Source organism: Vigna radiata, chromosome 7, assembly GCF_000741045.1.
Source record: "Vigna radiata var. radiata cultivar VC1973A chromosome 7, Vradiata_ver6, whole genome shotgun sequence".
Lineage (NCBI taxonomy): Eukaryota > Viridiplantae > Streptophyta > Magnoliopsida > Fabales > Fabaceae > Vigna > Vigna radiata.
In genome coordinates, this window is record NC_028357.1 from 50337901 (window position 1) to 50359268 (window position 21368).

General features: G+C 33.9%; 4 protein-coding genes across 7 annotated transcripts; 2 read left to right on the plus strand and 2 right to left on the minus strand.

Moving 5' to 3' along the window:
- Positions 1-1018: 1018 nt before the first annotated feature.
- On the plus strand, positions 1019-2778 carry LOC106766568 (5'-adenylylsulfate reductase 3, chloroplastic). Its single transcript, XM_014651289.2, has 4 exons — positions 1019-1278; positions 1363-1477; positions 1563-2358; positions 2451-2778. Exons 1-4 carry the CDS (start codon positions 1053-1055, stop codon positions 2679-2681), a joined length of 1368 nt encoding a protein of 455 aa, XP_014506775.1. The 5' UTR covers positions 1019-1052; the 3' UTR covers positions 2682-2778.
- Positions 2779-4211: 1433 nt separating this feature from the next.
- Positions 4212-7716, plus strand: LOC106769464 (lactoylglutathione lyase GLX1). 3 transcript variants are annotated; one of them, XM_014655090.2, is made up of 9 exons: positions 4212-4303; positions 4727-4830; positions 4918-5042; positions 5261-5325; positions 5410-5622; positions 6247-6294; positions 6405-6512; positions 6624-6776; positions 7446-7716. In XM_014655090.2, exons 2-9 carry the CDS (start codon positions 4742-4744, stop codon positions 7485-7487), a joined length of 843 nt encoding a protein of 280 aa, XP_014510576.1. In that variant the 5' UTR covers positions 4212-4303; positions 4727-4741; the 3' UTR covers positions 7488-7716. The 3 variants fall into 3 exon arrangements, with proteins under 3 accessions (XP_014510576.1, XP_014510578.1, XP_014510575.1); XM_014655092.2 differs by lacking the exon at positions 4212-4303 and adding an exon at positions 4357-4377; XM_014655089.2 differs by lacking the exon at positions 4212-4303 and adding an exon at positions 4560-4586.
- A 330-nt stretch (positions 7717-8046) lies between these two features.
- LOC106767012 (arogenate dehydratase/prephenate dehydratase 1, chloroplastic) lies at positions 8047-14993 on the minus strand. Of its 2 annotated transcripts, none has more exons than XM_014651819.2 (11): positions 14372-14993; positions 12929-12999; positions 12755-12847; positions 12454-12654; positions 12042-12122; positions 11862-11957; positions 9737-9814; positions 9578-9667; positions 9426-9493; positions 8963-9047; positions 8047-8660 (listed from the first exon to the last, which is right to left on the minus strand). In XM_014651819.2, exons 1-11 carry the CDS (start codon positions 14658-14660, stop codon positions 8604-8606), a joined length of 1209 nt encoding a protein of 402 aa, XP_014507305.1. In that variant the 5' UTR covers positions 14661-14993; the 3' UTR covers positions 8047-8603. The 2 variants fall into 2 exon arrangements, with proteins under 2 accessions (XP_014507305.1, XP_014507306.1); XM_014651820.2 differs by having other exon boundaries at positions 8963-9044; positions 14372-14990.
- Positions 14994-17478: 2485 nt separating this feature from the next.
- Positions 17479-21362, minus strand: LOC106765484 (ubiquitin carboxyl-terminal hydrolase 23-like). Its single transcript, XM_014650126.2, has 5 exons — positions 21293-21362; positions 20401-21018; positions 19510-20131; positions 18489-18582; positions 17479-18056 (listed from the first exon to the last, which is right to left on the minus strand). The coding sequence occupies exons 1-5, from the start codon at positions 21317-21319 to the stop codon at positions 17897-17899; spliced, it is 1521 nt and encodes a 506-aa protein (XP_014505612.1). The 5' UTR covers positions 21320-21362; the 3' UTR covers positions 17479-17896.
- Positions 21363-21368: the final 6 nt, after the last annotated feature.

The following is a 21368-nucleotide window of genomic DNA, read 5'->3' on the forward strand; positions in this document are numbered from 1 at the left end:
TAAAACTATACTTCACAAAATTGTAAATATAAATTTTTTTAATAAAAGTTTTTATTAATAAATTAACTTTTTCTTCTTCTCTCTTGTGCACCGTCGCTGCATTCTTTTGATTCCTTATCCAGCTTAAAAAAAATTGTTATCGAATTTTAATTAATCTATTTCATTTCTTATTTAATTTTTAATACCTTACAATTTTATTACTAAACAATATAAGAAAATTTTCATAACAAATATAACCCTCAAAAGTAATTATAGACCAAATATTAAAAATACATTATTTGTTTAATTTTATCCTTCTCTTCAATATATTCATTTTTCTACGTCTAAAGCAATAATATTCTTATATTTCACGTTAAGAATAATGTAGCTATTATATATATAATAGAGAAGAAAAACAAGAAATAACAGCTTATAGTAAATAATCTTGAGCAAACAAGCTAACTAAGACATCATTAATTAATCTTGAGCAAAATTGAAACATATTTGGCTGAAGCTAATGCATATTGTGATTTGATTAATCATTTTTTTGTTTCGTTTTTCTTGTTGGGTATTTAAAAAAGAAAAAGAAAATGAACTCTAGAAATTATTACAATAATGGTGAATCATGAAGCGTTTAATTTTTGTGCTCTAGTTTGATTCTCTCTAGATTCTGATTATTAAAATACTTACGTAACGTAAGTGAATACATGCAGGCATTAGTAGATTAGTAGCCAAGTCAACACATGTTATAATACTATAGCCTCATAAATAGATGAGTTGATTCAGCTACAAGTGATGATGATTTTAGAAGGGAAGAAGTCAACGAAAACGTGATAGAATTCAATCAGAATGGGAGATCTGACGGAAGCGATGAGGCCACACGCTCCCGACCATCCATTCCCCGCATGCCACGTAAGCATTAAAAAAACCGATGACCATATTCAATGAACCTTAATGTCCGCTAGCTTCTTAATTTGCTTTTGCTTTGGTTTCTTGTTCTATATATATATACCAACGCAACTGGATTCCTCTTGAACCATTTCTTACAAGAATTTTCCATTTTATTTCCCATTATGGCCCTCGCCTTCACTTGTTCAATTTCCACACCCTCCTCCTTCAAATTTCCACCATCAGACCGTAATAACATTCCGCAAATTGGATCAATCACCATTTCGGAGAGGCCCAATGGAGCCGCCGTTAATATCAGACAGAGTTTCGCAAAGCCCGTTAACGCCCAACCTCCTCGTAAGGATTCCCTTCTTCCTCTCGCAGCAGCAGCAACGACCATGGTTCCTTCCGGTACGTTTTCTAAATCAATTCATTTCGAATTCATCATGCACACGTGCAACTGCTAATGCAACCACGTCATTATTCCGTCATCAGAGACCAAAGACCAAGATCTTCAACGGATAGCCACTGATCTCGACAATGCCTCACCTCTTGAAATCATGGATAGAGCCCTCGCCTCATTCGGCCACGACATTGCCATTGCATTCAGGTAATTAACACCACCCTCGTTGCTGATTCCGTTAATTGTAAAAAAAGAAAACTTATATATTCTAATTATTATTTATGCTTTGCAGTGGTGCTGAAGATGTTGCTTTGATCGAGTATGCAAAGTTGACGGGTCGACCCTTCAGGGTTTTCAGTCTGGACACTGGGAGACTGAACCCGGAAACTTATCAGTTGTTTGATGCGGTTGAGAAGCATTATGGGATCCGCATTGAGTACATGTTCCCTGATGCTGTTGAGGTTCAGGCATTGGTGAGGAATAAGGGTTTGTTCTCTTTCTATGAGGATGGTCATCAAGAGTGTTGCAGGGTGAGGAAGGTGAGACCTTTGAGGAGGGCGCTCAAGGGTCTCAGAGCTTGGATAACTGGTCAGAGGAAAGACCAGTCACCTGGTACTAGGTCCGAAATACCGGTTGTTCAGGTAGATCCGGTTTTTGAGGGAATGGATGGTGGAATTGGAAGCTTGGTGAAGTGGAATCCGGTCGCAAATGTGAAGGGCAATGAGATTTGGAACTTCCTCAGGACCATGGATGTGCCTGTGAATTCCTTGCATTCAAAGGGGTATGTTTCAATTGGGTGTGAGCCCTGCACTAGGCCTGTTTTACCTGGACAACATGAAAGAGAAGGGAGGTGGTGGTGGGAGGATGCCAAAGCTAAGGAATGTGGCCTTCACAAAGGAAATTTAAAGCAGCAGGATGAAGGGAATGGAAATGGGGTATCCCAATCTCATGCAAATGGTGCTGACATTTTCAACAGCCAGAATGTAGTTAGCTTGAGCAGGACAGGAATTGAGAATTTGGGCAAGTTGGAGGACAGGAAAGAAGCATGGCTAGTTGTGCTTTATGCACCATGGTGCCCCTATTGCCAGGTAAACTCAACTTGTTGTATTCCGTTAAGAAGGTGAGTAGAATTGAAATATCTGTTATCTAATGAGATTTTTTATATGATGAATTTGAACAGGCTATGGAGGAATCTTATGTTGAATTGGCGCAGAGGTTAGAAGGGTCAGGGTTGAAGGTAGGGAAATTTAGAGCGGATGGAGAGCAGAAAGAATTTGCAAGGCGAGAACTTGAATTAGGAAGCTTCCCTACAGTAATATTTTTCCCAAAGCATTCGTCTAGGCCAATAAAGTATCCCTCAGAAAACAGAGATGTTGATTCCTTGATGGCTTTTGTAAATGCCTTAAGATGAGGGTTATCAACTGTCACTTTACATTCACAGATTCTTCTGATAATTAGTGGTTGGTTTCGACTCTAGTTTATACAAATAACATCCTCTGCTTTCGATAGTTTAGACCATCTTCCGTGCTTCTGTTGTAGTACTCATTCCCTAGGAACTCATTTATTTTCATCTTTTTCAGATCAGTTATCTATTTATAAACGGAAAATAACATTTTGACACCAATTTTTTTACACCATTTTGACACTGCACACGTGTCAAAATGTGATTGGACGATTTCAAATTAGAAAAAGAAATTTTGGTTTTTTCTTCCAAATATGCCCTTATTTCAGTTTTTTTTAATTTGAAACTGTCCAACCACATTTTAACACGTGTGCAGTGTCAAAATAATGTCAAAAATTGGTGTCAAAATATCATCTTCCTTTATAAACACATCATACTGTTATTTCATCCCATATCAATATCTGTTATTATCATACCCTAAATTATAGAATTCATATTTTATTAACAATATGATTACAGGAAAACATCATTTAAAAATATTGTGCATATATATGTATATATAATTAGCTCAACATATAAAACATTAAAACCAATTTTTTAATTAAAGATTAATTTGATAGCTAAAATTTTAATAATTAATGTTAATAACTAATTTAGAAACTAATTTATAATAAAAATTATTTGACTTGCTAATTTAAAGATTAGTTATAATTTTTTAAAACTATTTTAGTTATTAATAATTTGTAGTTTATAAATTAACGAAAAAATATTTTATATGCTTTATGCAATGATTCAATATATGCCCAATATTTTTATTATTATAGTGACATTATAATCAATTTTTAGTAAACGTAAACATGTATTTTTCAAATATAAAAGTTTCATTTTTCCTCTTCATATGCAAATATTGACTCAAAATTATTTTTAAAAGTACTTTACCTTAAATGATTAACTCTAAAGTAGTAGTTTTACTGTGCTTTAACTTTTAAAATAATAAAATGATATTAAAATCAATTCAAAAACAGAGAGACGAAATAAATTACTAACTCATATTTATATTATGATTTATGTGACGATAAATAGTTTAGATTACTGTGAGTATATCTTTAAAATGAGAATTAAAGTGTCAAATAATAAATTGTTTTGGATTCAAATATCAACAATCTTGATTGAATTTTTAGTCACAAATCATGCACTAGAACTTCTTGTGCAAGAAAATAATTTGCAGAGTGGTTGAGAATTAAATAAGAAAAACTGTTGCCATAATTGCTTTCTATAGTTGACAATGATATGTTGACAATGAAAGTTTCACATTTTACCACTTAAATTTTATTAATTTGTAAAATTTATTATTTGATATTTTTTTCACACATTTTGTGGACTTTTTAAAAAAAAAAGAATAAAATGATTTATTGTTGTATTAAAGATGTAAGAAAGTGTTATTTTTATTAATTTATAAAAAATAATATCATTTTATTTCAAATATATTAAAATGTATACAAGTAATAATATTATTAAAATGTAGATTGTTTTTCATAGTGTAATTTAAGTCATTTGTCAATTGATGTGGATAATATATAGGCGCGCTTCTACTGCTGTAATCACGGAGACAGACCCAGAACAATCTACTGGTAAGTCACTTCAAATGTTTCGGACATGTCTTTGATTGTTGTTTGTGTTTGATTTGAGACTACTTGCTTCTTTTGTAAGACTTTGTTTGGTTTAATTCTTTTGAATCTCTTCTTGTTTTCTTCATAATTTCTGATACCTGGGTGGGTTTAGTTTACTGTCGGTTTTGTTGCTATGCTCCTAGCAATGCCATAAGCTTGGTACTCCACTACTTTGCATCTTGGTCGAGTCATAAAACAAACCGATCTGGACCTTCTACTTTGCTTTTATAAAATGCCGAAAAATGTATGTTTAATAAGTAAATCAAACAAATCTATTCACCTTTTCTTAACGCAGAGTGGTGGTGTTTAGTTTGGGTTTTATTCACTGCAAGTGTAAAACCTTTTTGGGAGATGGTGTTTGAAAGTTTATGGCTTGTGTTGCAGACTCAAACACCGAATATGGCTGACTTGTTGGAATGGCCAAAGAAAGATAACCGTCGCATGCTCCATGTTGTCTACCGTGTTGGTGACCTTGATCGTACCATCAAGTTGGTTTTTTGTGACATGGATTCTTGTTGGTTGTTACGTTCTTTGTGTTATGGGGTGCTTAAAAAATTTCCTCACGGTTCTTTCAGGTTTTATACAGAATGCTTTGGAATGAAGCTTTTAAGGCATAGAGATATCCCGGATGAAAAATATGCCAATGCTTTTCTTGGATTTGGCCCTGAAGAATCCCATTTTGTTGTTGAATTAACATATAGTATGTTACTCTGCAGATCTTTTCCTTGTCGCACATGTGTACCGGGGTGTCTGATTGAATGTATATTTTGGGTTCAATGATATAATTTTGATGTTTTTCCTTTGTCAATGGGTTAACATTTGTTTAGGTTTGCACTACATGACAAGTATAATATCACCACGCCGCAACACTTGGACTTTTGTGTTCTTCTAACTGTTTAAATGTCACCTTATTGTCAGATTATGGGGTGACCTCGTATGAGATAGGGGATGGCTTTGGACATTTTGCAATTGCAACTCAGGATGTAAGACAAAGTAGACCTTTACAAAAGCTTGAGTATCTATATGCACAGTGAATAAAATGAACTCTTTATTGCTTCAATTTTTAGATTTACAAATCGGTTGAGCTCGTCCGAGCCAAGGGAGGAAACATCACTAGGGAGCCTGGACCAGTTCAGGGTGGGACTACTGTTATTGCCTTTGTGAAGGATCCAGATGGTTACACTTTTGGATTTATCCAAAGACCTACTGTCCATGACCCATTTTGTCAAGTAATGCTTCGTGTTGGAGATTTAGAACGCTCAATTAAGTTTTATGAAAAGGTAACTGTCCATGTTTTCCCCATATATAATCCAGTGCTATTGTGGTAGTCAAAACTGGTTCAGTCTTTGTCTTTGGCACAACTGGATGAATATCCACTGTCTGTCAACTTTGAGAAGTTTTCCATTAATTATTTCTTCTGTTCTTGTGTGCGTAAGCAAAAAATCTATTCTGCTTATAGTTTGTGTGCTGTGTAACTGTATTCAATCGGCAGAATTCAGCATGAAGCATTCTTAATGTGAACCAAAACCCAAGTTACAGCTTTTGGTTAGTTCTATGGAAATTCTTTCTGAAGCTTCAAGTGCTCATATTATCTATTTCAACTGTTCTTTTTAGAATTGACATGTTTTATTGGCGAGTTTCAAGACCGGAAAATCAGCTAACTGTGTTATTGTGGCTTACAATTTGTGGAAACCACCGAAAGACTGAAACTTGATGTTCTATTTTGCATGGAACAGATTTGGATCACTTACCCAAAAAGGACCTGGTGTAGCAATTGATAGCTTTTGCTTGTGATGCTCAAAATAGAATCATAAAACTGCATTTGATGAAATGTGATTTAAATTTTTATTAATCAAATGCATTTTATTGACCAAAGAAATTTTCGTATGGGATCAATTGCACAGGCTCTGGGCATGAAGGTTTTAAGGAAGGTTGATAAGCCTGAGTCCAAGGTGAAATTTCTTATTATTATTCCTTAGCAATGCACTTACTCGCTGGAACATTTTTCATGTGTAAGCCATTCTAATAACTAGCAACATGTTGAAACTTGCATGTCCTACAGTACACTGCAGTTATGCTTGGGTATGGAGAGGAGCATGAGACAACTGTGTTAGAGTTGACAAATAACTATGGTGTCACTGAATACTCTAAGGGCAATGCCTATGCACAGGTTAGTTAACAGGTTGTGTTATCTGACTTTGTTGGAGCTTAGACTGTTTTTCTACACTTTTCTCTGTTTCTGTACTTCTTAATGATAAAGTTCATGTTCCTAATGTAACAGATTGCTATTGGTACTGATGATGTATACAAGAGTGCTGAGGTAGTTAGCCAAGTTATACAAGAGGTAGGAGGGAAGATTACAAGGCAACCAGGGCCAATTCCTGGCCTGAATACGAAAATCACTGCGTTTTTAGATCCAGACGGATGGAAAACTGTGAGTCTCTCCCTTTAGATGAGTTATCTTGTAGAATCATATAAATACCTGTTTTGCTGCAGGGTCTGATGATACCATAGTGTCATATAAGCTTAATGTTAGGGTTGGAAGATTGGAGTTCTAGATTCCATCTAACATGACCTAAAATCATGGATTATATGTTAAACCTTTAAGTGGTTGGTTTAACGGTAAACTCCTATGCTGTTAACTTTTTGGTCTAAAAAATGTTGTTTCAACTTTTATAATTCAATTACCACAGAGATGGAATTCATTTTGACTAGCAAGCTATTGAAACTGAATCGATGCTAAATTTAGAATAAGAAGTGCCTAATAATGTTTTGTTAATTCTCATTCTTTGCTTTCTTCACCTCTTTCTGTAAAAATGGATCTGAAATTTCTGCCTATGAAATGATTTAAAGTCTATATAGGTTCCTAACCTCAAGTTTAATTTTAGCGCGTGGTATGAAATGTCTGGTGCAATATTATGTGTCAAGAGTTTTTTATTGTCTTTTTTTCTTCAATGGCATTATAATTCTTTATTGACATGTGAGAAAAGTGAAGCGTCATACACTTTGAATATGTTCCATATGGCGCTGCTCTTTTGTTAATGTTCTATCATTTTAATAATTAGTACTTGGTTGTATGATTCATTTTGTTTGAGTTTTGTAGGTGTTGGTTGACAATGTTGATTTCTTGGAGGAACTGAAATGAAGAGCGAGCTTAATAGGAAATAAGTAGTCCTGGTTATTTCATATGAATAAATTGTCTGGCATTTTCCCATCGACTGTGTTGTAGCAGTAAACCAGTCGTAAACATGTTTGCTTTTTTCTGGGGTTCTTTTAGTAACCTGAAAGCATAATTGAAACTTCATTATGTATGCAACCTATGATTAGTATGCTAATTTATCATATACGACTCCTGTTGATCAGTGTTTTAAAAACGAATTTGTGTAATGGTTTAGAAATTTTGCTTAGTTCAGATCAATTTTTCCAATTGAATAACCATTTAAATAAAATATTAGATTGGTTGGTACCATGAACAGAAACAAGTTTACATTATATTTTTAGTTTTGATTGGATGGGCAAATTTAAAGCTTAATCGAATTTTAACACGAATAATGCAAGGAATAGATACCTTGAATTGTAACTTTTTATAATATCATTTAAGATTATTTATTAATTTTAATAAGGACTAAATTAGTACTAGTAACATTTTAAAATTTTGTATTATAGGAATTTTGTATTATGATAACACATTCTTATGTGTGGGCAATATTCTTAAGCATTGTTTGTTTACAGGATGAAATAAAAGATTTTGGCCTGCATAACAGACATGAAATTACCTCTGTACTTCAATTCTAACTACTTTCTACCTTTTTGAAAGAGAAGTTATTTTTCTCCAAGATTATCTGATCTCGGTAAGTTTTCTACTTAGCACAACCATAGTTTATTTTTACCAAAAAGAGTCAACCACATAAGGGAGAATGTAAGGAAATCTGGTTCCCTAAAATCCTGATCAACGAAAAAAAGATAAAAAGCCTTGGTGTAGCAGATGATGGAAGAAGAAAACTTTGGGTGGCTGAGTCATTCGTTAATTTGCCACAATAATTCAATAGGGTAATTTATTTATATACTTTGGAAGCAAGTTGGCATTGCCAGCATTTACTGCATTTACTCCACTGTCAAAACTATGATAATATACTCCAAATCACCTCCTTAGGAGATGCAAAGAATTTTGAAAGAGGTGAAAGGGGCAATGCTTTTCATGGATACTTCCTCCACCGTGTCTCTGATTAAAGATCTACTTCTGATGAACACCACTGACCTTCTACAACACTGTATCCATAGGATAACAACCAAGAACTCGAAGAAACCTAGCAAATTCCTGAAATGGAAATGAAATAAAATAAATAGACTTTACCGACAACTAGAGATAACGTTTGCTACATTTCATAACATGGAGTCACCAAAGATAAAAACATTGATTTAATACTTTTTCTTCTTTGAAAAACAGCGAGGACGGATGAGTTTTATGATTATGCATGCATTTATAGAGTAGTCAAAGGAATTTTAACAGTGTACTGCGCAACTGATATTATGTAAAAGTTAAAGTTAGAGAAGTAAAAGCAAAAAGGATTTCCCATAAGAAACAAAATTAAACTGGGGTTGATGAGATAATGGGCTGACCTGCAACTGTCCTAAAGCATATTGTGCACGAGGTTCTGCCATAGAAGCTTCAATATCAATGTAGAAAAGGTAGTCAAAGTACCTGCTATCAGAGTAGTTTTATGTCTAAAACCATACACACGTACGCAAAATACCAGAATCATTGATCACATTCATGAAGGAAGTAAAACTAAAACCCGCCCCAGAACTTTTTCCTTTCAGCATTTGAACCGGAAACTTGAAAATTTGTTATTTAGAATAAAGTGCAAGGAAGTGTTGACAGAGAATCTTTTCAAATTATTTCCGTAAATTTCATAGTGAAGCTTAGGAATAAGTTGGACAAGTGTTTTAATAAAGCTTTTTACTGAAATGCATCCTTGATAAATTTGAGATAAACTACGAACAACTGATCAATTTGCACTTAAACCAGAGAAATTACACCCTAAATTTTACCATCGCACTTGAACCGAACGAAATCACTTACCAGGAATTCCCTTGATTTGAATCATCCACAACCCTTAATGGGCGCTGCTTCAGCGGACAACTCTCTATCTGAATTTACATGAAAAAAAAAAAATAAGAGCAATGAATGCGTTTCTTAATTTTAAAACTCCAACATCAATAACTATAACACACCTTTGATAAATTAATATCCCTCATAGCAAAAACTGCCAAGGCTTTGAACAGTACACCAGGACCTTCTTCGAGACTGAAAACAACGCTAGTCTGAGAGAGAAGTCATGAACTCATAAGCACATTTATAATAATCAATTGAAAGAACTGAATTTTGTATACCTTATGTGGTTTGTCCGTTCCTGGAATTATAGGATCCCTTGCAAGGACCAGGAAACGAGTAATGTTCTCATCATCATCCTGTGAAAATCGCAGTGAATCAGTTAAGCTATACTCTTGTGGACTTCACCAGAAACAACAAACTGACAGGTGCCCAGATTTTATTAGTTCCACAAAGAACTCCAAGACAGGTTCTTGGATGAATGTACAATGGAAACAGACAGTTTGGTCTTCACTGGAATGTAGAATTCACACACAACACCAAGTCTTTCAAGAGGACCTGTCTCTCCCTTCCCTTTACTAACAACCAATTCTCAAAAACTAATGAAAACAACCTATACAGACTATATATAATAGTCTGTTTACAACAGCCCACCCCACAGACAGTTATAACTGTCTGTTTCCCTTATTTCTTCTAACATAAAATTTCCCCCGAACCTATCACAAACACGTTTTTGTTTTCTAGTTTTTTGTAGCTTCAACAGAATATATTATCCAATAATAGCTAAAGATGGAGAAAGGAATATCCAGTAATTTTCTATATATAACAGACATTATCCACTTTTAATATAGAAATTATATATTTAAGACTTGTCTCCTCTTCTCCGTTGAAAGTCGTATAATGACAACATCTATCTTTGATGCATCTGATGGACATTGTCTGATGAACGTGGTCTCAAGGTACATCTAGTGTTGGGCTTGTCTACAAGGATGACCCAGGCTCTAATGGTTGATACAGGATTTCCACATAAGAAGGCTATTATCATTATGTGATAGTCTAAGTGAAATTTACTTAGCTAAGGATCAAGTTCAACATGAATGAATCAAGAATATTAATGTTATGTATCATTTTCTTTGCACAAAAAGAATGAGTCGAAGTGGTGGAAAATTGGTACAATGGAGAACCTAGCTGATATGTTCACCACCAAGCCTATTCCAAGAAGCAAGTGCGTGTACTGTTTGGGTTTGTTGAATGTTGATTGCTGGTGACAATCGTCCTATGACACTGATTTGGAAGAAAACTCAAATCAAGGGGAATATTTGTTGATTCATGCCTTGTTTCTTTTTTGTTTGCTAGAAGTTGTATAATGATGACATCAAACTTTAGTGCACGATTGTTTTGTTTAGTTAGTTAAGCTTTTTATTATTTCATTATATAGTTATAGTTGCAGTTCGTGTATATATACTCGAGTCTATCTAATTTAGCCAAGAGTTGGATTGATACGTGTGTGTGTAATTCGCTATTTCCTTTTTGAGCATGTATGTGTGATATGTAAACTCGATGTAATCATCGTGCTCTGTTCTTGTACGTATTCATCACAAATGAGTTTATATAATATATCACTCTTCTCGTGTTATCATATCTTTGATCTTTCTTTACACATTCTATACTATACGTTCACTAGCACTAGAGCATCTAGTGTTCTTGATCTCTAATACCCAACAAAACTACTTACTTTCTAATAGAAAACAAAATATTTTCTATCACATAAAGTGATACTAAATCTGGATCCTTCCTAACTAACTTGGATTCAATTCCCATTAAGCCATTTACATATCAACACTATCAGGTACCAGGGCCTTCTTTCAAATTGCATTTTATTTGTATGTTATATAGCATGGAGTTATCTGTGTAGCTTTTCACTCAAGCTTAGAGCTTACATGCTTGACAAACAAACAACTTTCATGTCACAAGTCACGGCATTTGAAAGACAAGTTTTCAAGCAAACAACTCATTTGGCACGAACAAGATGTATGACTTCTTTTCTGTCAACATTTCGATCCACCAAGATATAAACTTGCACAGAATCAGAAAAAAAGGAAAGAGAAAGCGATAGGAAATAATTACAATACAAATGCTATCACCAAGCAAAATACAGCATGATCACTCACTTTTAGAAAATCTATTAATTTGGTTACAGCCATATTTTTCATTGCTACAAGTGATGATCAAAATTCAATTTAATAGACTGGCCAAACATTTAAAAAAATATCAATAAGGCATAAATTCCTAACCCGATGACATCCAATTTGCAAGCATTAAAGTTGGTGTAATGATAAAAGAAAACATGAGCTAAGGCAATAGAATTTAGCAGCTCAATCTTCCATAACACAAAGGAAATGTTACCTGAATTCTTTCTGTAAGTATGTCGAGCCCATATACTTTTGCAGCTCGGGAACTTGCAATAGCTCCCGTGTCTCTTGCACAATTTGAAGCCACTGTCTGTTTTCAAGAACATAATTGTTAGGAAATGCAACGGTACAACCTAATCAATGCTTACTTTTTGACAGAGAATTCATAATACACCTGAGCAGCATCAGCAGTATCACGTGCACCAATCTTGACAACACCTAAATCATTAAGCATTTTCTCACATTGATCTAACGCCTGCATGTAAAATTGTCATTGAAACAATTTGTTGCAACAGGTAAGCTTAGTTTGGTGATATAAGCAACTGTCTCAAAACTCTGTGCAATCATAAACCAGGTTAGTTAAGACTTAAAGTTGGCATGTTGAGGTTAGCCGTTATTACATAGCAGAGCAATAAACATGATTGGTGAAATCCAATAAATTGTACTATTAGGAAGATGTTATCTCAAGGCAGAATCACACATACACATTCATTTTGTTCAAATGCGAAATATAACGTATCAGATTTATTCACTCTTTACCTCGAATAAGAAAATAGAAAAAAAAAAGACTATATGTAATAACCAACCTGGGGATGACTCACAACAACTTTGAGGTCCTCCTTTCTCACACCAGGCAATCCTAAAAGGCAGTGATTAACACGCAACTGAACCTCCCCAACAATGTGCAGCCTATGGCGGAGAAGTAATTCATAATTACGGTGGATGCTTCCAGCAACAGAATTTTCAATGGGCAGAACAGCTTTATCCACTAACCATAATTCAACTGCCTGTGGAGAAGAATATAAATATATCACTGCAATAAGTATAACTTACAAGCGAATACATCAAACACACACACCGAAGATATACTAAAAGAAGAAGTGGAACCTTAAATGCAGATTCAAAATTGTCACACGGCACAGTCTCACATTTTGGATATGCTTTCAAAGCTGCATCCTCACTATATGCCCCTGGAAGTCCCTGTATCAGCCAACTGACTAGTTAGCAAAGGTTATGGTGACATTAATATTTTATTTTGAAAAAAAGACTTAAGCATCATACCTGATAAGCCACGCGAACCTTTGATCCATCGCTTGAAGAAGAAGAAGAAATGTCAATTGTTGTTAATGGCTCTGCAATTAACCAAATTACATAATTGTGATAAAATGTTAATTAAATACCAAAGGGAATTACATCACTTACCCGCTATCACTAGCATAAAAACATAAATTGCATCAAGTAAATATCATGAAATTTTGTTTATCTGCATGCATACATATGCATATGCCAGCAAGTGTGCAAGGCTCAAAGTGTACTAAAGTAAAATATATCAATTTAATTTACTATAAGAAGGAAGATCAATGTGATAATATTTGAATTCATAATATGTTGCTCTGATAGAATTCATAATATTTGAAGCGGGAACAACATAGTGCAGGCCTGCATTCAAAAAGTCATAACCCATATCCGCTGATGCCATCGTACTAAGCAAAGAATTTAGGCTGTTACCTTGAGTTCATCACAGATCACCAAAATTACATCAGATGCAATGAACAAGGTCAGCCGTTTGGAAATGTCGGTGTTGCATGTCAGAGTTAGTCTATTGCCTTTCTACATATCTTACAAGCACACATGTAACCAGTCACATCACTAACAATCCCTTTCAGTTAGTTTTCAATTCCGACAACTAGACTCAGAGGAATTGGCAAAACAAATAGTGAGAAAAAGAGAGATTTTCCCCCGTGGAAGACAGCCTTTTAAGTTCGATATATGGATGTGTTCTCCCTTTTCTCAAACAACATATCTGTTCCTTTCTAAATTCTATTTGCAAGGTTTGGATTTTGAGCGTTTTACTTTGTGGGGCTTATCCTCTGCGTTGGTTATATTTATTACCAACAAAATTTAACCAATAATTCCTCTAACAAAAGAAAATGATCATTCAGACGCAAGTATTATCGTAGCAAATTACAATAACACCTTCAAGAAACATCAAATCCATTAACATAGGACAGCCCCTGGGGGCGTTAATTAAAACGACAGAACTTAGATAAAATAGTTTCTTGCAGCCTTGCCAATTAAACGACAAAACCTGTTTATTTATTTAAAATTCAAAACGTATATTCAATAGAAGTCATTTGTTAATGAAGAGAGCATTCATGTGTAGTCATTTGAATGGAGAATTTGAAGAACATGATCCAATTTTCTCCTATTAAAAAAAGGGGTCTCGAAAGAAGAACTGGCGCAATGATGATATCAAATGCATATACTGTGACCGTCTTGCCCTGCCAGCATCAACCACAAAATTGTATGTGAAAAGTGAAAAAAGCAACGGCACCATAACAAAATTATCCCTCCAAAACACAAACGGGAGAAACATTACTTGAAAAGCAAAGTTTGGTCATGAAATCAGCAATATTTATCATCGGCTCAACTCTAGAATTCTTGGAGGGCCAGTTAAACACAGGTAACAAAATTATGATGGGGGGAAGATGTGATATAACTCACTAGGAAGCTGGTTTATGTCCTTGTGAAAGCCCTTTGACTCATTTTGGTGAACACTATCAGCAGCCCCAGAAGACTGAACCAAAGGGGGGACATTGGGCTCGTCATCTTCAACAGCAGTGGTAGCTCTCTGAGCCGAAACACCCAAACAACAGCATTCCCACCTGCGACATTTGTCAAAATCATATCTTTGATTCCAAATCAGAGTAGGATGAGAATTGGCAAGACCAACACCCAATTGAGGAGGAGAAGCTTTGGAATAACCCCAGATGGATACAGCCTTAAGAGCCATCAAAAGGGAGAGAAGTTCAGAGTTTGTCAGAGTGGCGATGGTTGGTGAGTTTGGCGGATTCACAGCATGACATTGTTTAAGAAATACTTAGTGTGAATGTATGAATTACGGTTGGCGCTTGGAATTTTGGGTGTCCCCACAATAAATAAAAGAGATGGTATAAGCATATGAACTATGCAGTGCTCCCACCAGTTGAAACAAAACAAAAGGTTGCATTTGGTTATTAAAATGCGACAGAATTTAGAAAAGGGCCAACCAAACAAAACAATTGGCTAAGAGACAGTTAGGTGAGCAGAATTGTCGCATGTTACAAGCAAAATTTCTGCAACCTTATTCAATTTACAATCTGTGTTTAAAGAAATCGTAAAACCACATTTTCTTCTACACAGTATTAGATAAATCGATAGAGTACGCAGATCTCCATTTTTCTCCCCTAAAGGTACACAAGCTTCTTACTAAAGTAAATCAACTGCCAAAATAAACATATCCATTTTTAATTTATAGAATATTTTAATTTCAATTAATAATATAGTATTATAAAAGCTATATATTTTTTAAGAAGTGTATTTGTAAGAATGTGTGGATCACTGTATTATGTAATTATTTTTTATTTTGGTATAAGGAAATACAGTTTTGGTACTCAAAATTTATTGTTACAAGAAAATATAAGAAGGTTAAATTGATTTTACGTGATGATTATGGAGAATATTTACTTATTACAAATTTTTTTATGAAAGTTAAGGGTATTTTAATAATTTTTATTCTCAAAATTAAAAAAAAATTAAAAAAGAAACTCTCGAACTCTTATCCACATCTCTCATTCCTCTTAACCCTTTCTCTGTCATCCTACCCTATCCCCAATTGAAAAAATCAGAAACATTTGTCTTATTTTAATAATTTTTATTCTCAAAACTAAAAAAAAATCCCAAATTTTTACTCACCTTCTTCATTCCTCTCAACCCTCTCTCCTTCATCTTTCTCACTCAAACACATTTTCTCTGTCATCTTTGCACTAGTCCCAACTAAAAAAATACTCATTATTAAACGATTTACTTTTGTAAAGAGTTTAGTCATTGACATATTCACCTTCCGAAAAAGTTCATTCAAAATCTCTTTAATTTCATTATCTTCATTATATATATTACAGCCGACCGGCACAACTTGCACTAAGACTTATGAGCATCCTTCCTTTACTGAGACTATTAAGTAACATTGCTCCGTGACCATTTAATTTCTTTTTTGGTAGAAATTCCTTAACTTGTTTACCTTACTAAAGAAAAAACAAATAAAAATACAATAAAATTCTCAACGATAAAATCAAANAATAAAAATTCTAAATCTTGAAATTTTATTTAAAATTATATAAAGAAAAAATTAGGTGCTTTAATTTTTTTTATTTATGCAAGTATTTTTTTTTTCTCTAACCATTTTATTTAATAATGAGTGTTTTTTAGTTGGGACTAGTGCACAGATGATAGAGAAAATGTTTGAGTGAGAGAGATGAAGAGAAATGATTGAGAGGAATGAAAGAGTGTTTTTGATTTTTTTTTATTGGGACTAGAGTAGGGATGATAGAGAAAAAGAAGTTGGAGTGGAAGAGATGAAAGAGGAAGGGTTGAGAGGAATGAGAGAGGTGAATAAGTGTCTGGGAGTTTCTTTTTTTATTTTTTTAATTTTGAGAATGAAAATTATTAAAGTACTCTTAACCTTAAAACTTTGAATTCATGATATAAGGGTGTTTTTGTTTACTGAACCCCGATACACACTTGTAAAATATACCAACTAAAAAAACAGACGTACGCAAGTTAACAAACTCATATATATATATATATATATATATATATATATATATATATATATATATATATATATATGTGTGTGTGTGTGTGTGTGTTTTTTTTTGTGGGTGCGTGTATATTTGTGTGTATGTAGGTATATAAAGATTAAACCTTTTTAAACTTAAATTTGTAAATTTTAGTTTATATTGTTTTTAAAATAGATTTATTATTCAAAGATTCTTGCAGAGAATATGGTACCAGCCTTTTTTTTTTCATATCCAAAAATCAGGTGTCATGGAGGAAATCGTAAATTCGTGGAGTTTTTGTTTGATTAGTCAAAAATATTTCTGGAAATGTTCTATAATGTCTTGAAATATATTTTTTTAATTAATTGTTACATTGATATAGTATTTGTTTTTTAGTAAAAAAAAAAAATATTTTAGCTAAGGAAGGCTATCTCCACATTTGTCAAGAGTATCAGAGCAGTTTTTTAAGTAAAACTTTTTGTTTTAATCAAGGAAAGTTAGATTTGTACATTCCTAAAGAAAATAATTGTGATTTTGTAAAAACCTTTCCAAATAAACTCTAAAAAATTGTATTTTTGGAATAAAAAACAGTCTTATGTTTTAGAAAATCATAATTAGAATAACAAAACTATGCAGACAAGTAACAAAAACTAACTAGCAATATTGAATTAAACAAAAAGCACAGCACGACACATTAATTCAAATGAATATTCCTCTTTATTTATTTTAGAGAACTTTTCAAATACCCAAAAAGGAAAACTGAAAGTATAGGGAAAACTTAAAATAGTGAAGCAAAATCACAATAACTAAATACATGAATATTCATTCACGCAGTACCTTTCCATTATTCTCATTACTTCAGAGATCTAAAAAGAATAAGAGTGCTAACTTTAATTCATTATAAATTAGCTTATTTAATCAACCCATTATCTCAGTTAAAATTTAATTTACGATTCGATAAACAATTTATTCTGCATAATCCAAAAAACGGTCTTGCATTTATGAATTAGAATATAATTTATCAAACAAATCTTCCTATAAATTAATCGTACATGCCATTCTAGTAACTAATCCAAACTTAAACCAAAAGTAAAATACAAGTTGAGTACACGATACACACTTAGTAACAAATTTGTCGTACAGAATATGTTGACAAAATTTAAATCCATGAACAAAATTTCAGAGCTACGGCTTGCAGCTACTACAACAGAAATGCAATCTGAAAATGAGAAAAGTTCAACAGGAACACAGGTGCATGAAAACCCAACCCCTCTGTGGCTGTCACAAAGACAGATGATACAATCCAGCTAAAAAATTTGTACCGGGGAAAAGAATAAGGGAGGTAGGTGCTCTTTCCATTATACTTTCAGCGTTTGACAAAATTGCTACAAAAGATGCCCGCAAAACAATACCAGGCAGATAGTGTAGGACGTCATATCCTAAATGGAGGGTTCCCTGAACAAGATTGGTCCAACTTTGCCCTTTTGCACTTTGACTTCTCGATAGCAATTTCTTGAAAGAGATTTGGCCCACCAAAGCTATGTTTCAAGCCCCTTATCTTCTTCCTCTTCCCTTTATCATATTCTTCATCCCTGCAAATTTTGTGGCAGCAAGATGCAAATTTGTAAATATATGCAAAAGTTTTGTATCAAAATGGATCCAGTCACACAGTAATAACAAATTCTAAGCCATCCCTCCCATCAAATCTCACGACATTTTTGTGGTGGTTAGCAACTCTACTGTTTCTTAAGGGCGCTGACTGCATGGAGACCACATTTTATACACTTGTTGAACCCAATGTACAAATTATTATTAGCAAAAGGACTAAACAATATGCACATCTCAACTATTCAGAAGCAACCATCACATCCTATTAAGTAGAGATAGTGAAAAAGTACAGCCTTCGAAATAAAAAGGTTGAGTTCCTAAACTAAAATGTATTGTATCGCATGGAAAAAATAAACTAACAGTCCACATTACTACAAATAATGACAAAGAAAGAAACGATGTATAGCTGAGCTCACCATTCATCCCCAACATATCCAATGCTGACAAAGTTGTCATTCTTTGACCCCAAGGGCTGTGATGAGGGCAATTCTATATCATCCCACTGCGCAACTGTTCGAAATAAAGAATAGGCATGTTATATACCAAGCATAAAGTGTCTGGTTTTCATAGGAGGAGGGGACAAAGGAGTAATTCAAGCATACAAAACCGTTAGATAAGAAACTGACATTTATTAATTGAAACAGGTAATTTAATGAAGGATAAACATTATATATATGGCATTGAGTATGTAGAAAAATCTAGATCACATTCGAAGTACAGTACAAAACATTTGAATATACAAAGGCAGAAGATATTTGATTGGTTCAATTGAAGCATTCAGCATCCACTATACCAAATCTTAACATTTATTACGTATGAAGATCCTCCTCAAAACTAAGCATTTTCATCCCACATTACCATATAATTAAAACTATAACATAGGAACGTGTGGATAGCTGCTACTGCCCCAACCACAGCATGCTGATTAAAGAGAGAAGTGAATGAGGCGTGAGACTTGAAACAAGTGAGCAAGGTTGTCGTTCCTTAATGTGATTGAGATTTCATTGACATAAAAATTAAAAATACCTATACCCCTCTATAAATTCTCCTGCCAAAAATAGGTACTTCAGATTTTTAGAATAATCAATTCTAGAAATCTAAGAAACCACAGTATTCCTTTTCTGATGGGAATGGTGGATATGAAGGCATCAGGTCAAACAATCAAGGCACTAACAGATCATGAACAGATGGATTATTACTAACAAAAAATCAACTTGTGCAGCATATTTATATATGCTAAAATGTGCAAGCAGACAGATATATACTTCACCATAAAAAGGTATATCACAAAGATACAAATCCAAAGACAACACATTAACAATTATGCAAGTCCATCTTACACAGTACTAGAATAAGAACAAAACGAAAGGACATGGAACAAATATTTTATGTATCTTGCCTGACAAAACTTAAAGGGAAAGATCAATTGAAGCTTACCAACTGTCTCCTCCAGACCTCGAGTAAGCATACTCATTAAATCATTATGCATTTGATCTCTTCTACTATCTTGTACCATTGCTACTGAACCACTCCCAAGTTGTGACACTGATGCAAGCACAGTACAGTTCTGATCAATTCTCTTCTTAAATTCCCCTTGGGCACTATTTTCTGTCAGAGATTCATCATTAGATTTAACATTAACACCAGGTCTATAGCCAGCCTTTGTTGCTTTACTTCCCGAAAAACTTGACATGCAAGGAAATTCATCAGTTTTTCCGTGTGTAGATGGTTTGGAGTCATATGATGAGAAAGCAAACTTATCCAACTTGTCTTTTTTTGGATTCTTCTTACTCAAAGTGAGGCACTTACTTCTTTTGTGACTCTTCTTTCGTGGACCAAAGTATCCGGCGTAAAGAAAGATTGGACGAAGATGCATTCTAGAAACCTGATACTTAAGGAACTTTCTTTTCAATTTTTTTACAGGCTTTTTATCAAGACCCTTTGAATTCAATGATCTATTTACTGACTCATTCAGAACCAGTCCTTGAGAAACAACCAGATCTCCATTCACCATCCTACTTGCTTGCTCAGACAACAAACCAGTTCTTGAAGTTCCAAGCTAAAAAAATAAAAGTCAATACATATGTCAGGCTCAAAGCAATAGGCACACGTAATAGCACAAAAACCTGATGATTAACTTCAGGATGAAGTGGTGATTTTATAGGGGAAAATACCACTGCAAATATTTGTGCTTGAATCCTGAGGTGCATCATCATTAACTTTATTAACAAGATTTTTCTAAGTGAAGATAGTTTCACTAATCTACAAAACTGAAATAGCAACAGTTCACAGCTGAAGTGAAATACTGAACAGTATGGAATTATTTACCTTCATAGACTGAGATTTTCCATCACTAGCAAGTTCACTAATCTGTAGATTAGTGGATGATGCCACTAATGAAGGAGAATCTATAATTCCCTCTTTCGAAATTACATTCTCATTACATAAATTATTTTTTTCTCCAACTAGAGTAGATAAACTTTTCAGGTTACTACAGAGACTATAATCCTTTTCAGACTGGCCTAATGATGACAAACATCCATGTCCTGCTTTAGCCACGGCAAGTCCATCTGGTGAATCCTGTGTTTGTGCCTTGGAAGGCGGTTCAGATTCATGTTTCTTACTTTGCATCTGGTTTTCTACTAATATGACACTACAATTCTGCGGAACATGACTATCGTTCATACAAGAAGTCCCTAATGAGTCAACATTTGACATTTTCTTCTCAACTTCAGTACAAAATTTATTTTCTGCAGGAACATTTGGATATTCCATCAAGACATGGCTTGAAGTTGAAGATTCTTTATTTCCATTCACATTACTCTTAACATTTTCCTTCTTAGCAATGTCAACAGGTTTTCTTGGAACAATACTTTCCCTGTCACGAACATAAAACAACATGTATGCTTGCTGATTTAAAACTTCCCGTTCACTGACATGACTTACCTGTTGCAACAATGCAAATTGAGTGAAAACTATCAAAATAATTGACTTCAATAAATCAATAAAACAACAACTAAAAACACAGTTGCGCCTTGCTTATATAGTATTCCTACAAAGAAAAATGTCATTCATTGATACAATATTTAAGTTATGCAGAGATCGCAAACAGAGTAGGGATCGGATTGAGTGCATGGATCATGAACAGGGTCCAGGTCAGTTTATAATAATAATAATAATTAAAAAAAAAAAAAAAAACTCTAAAGGACATTTTCAGTACCCGATTATCATCCAAAGTATACCACATGTTATTTGAAGTGCGAACATAACAGTAATAGTGTCCAGAATGAGTGCTG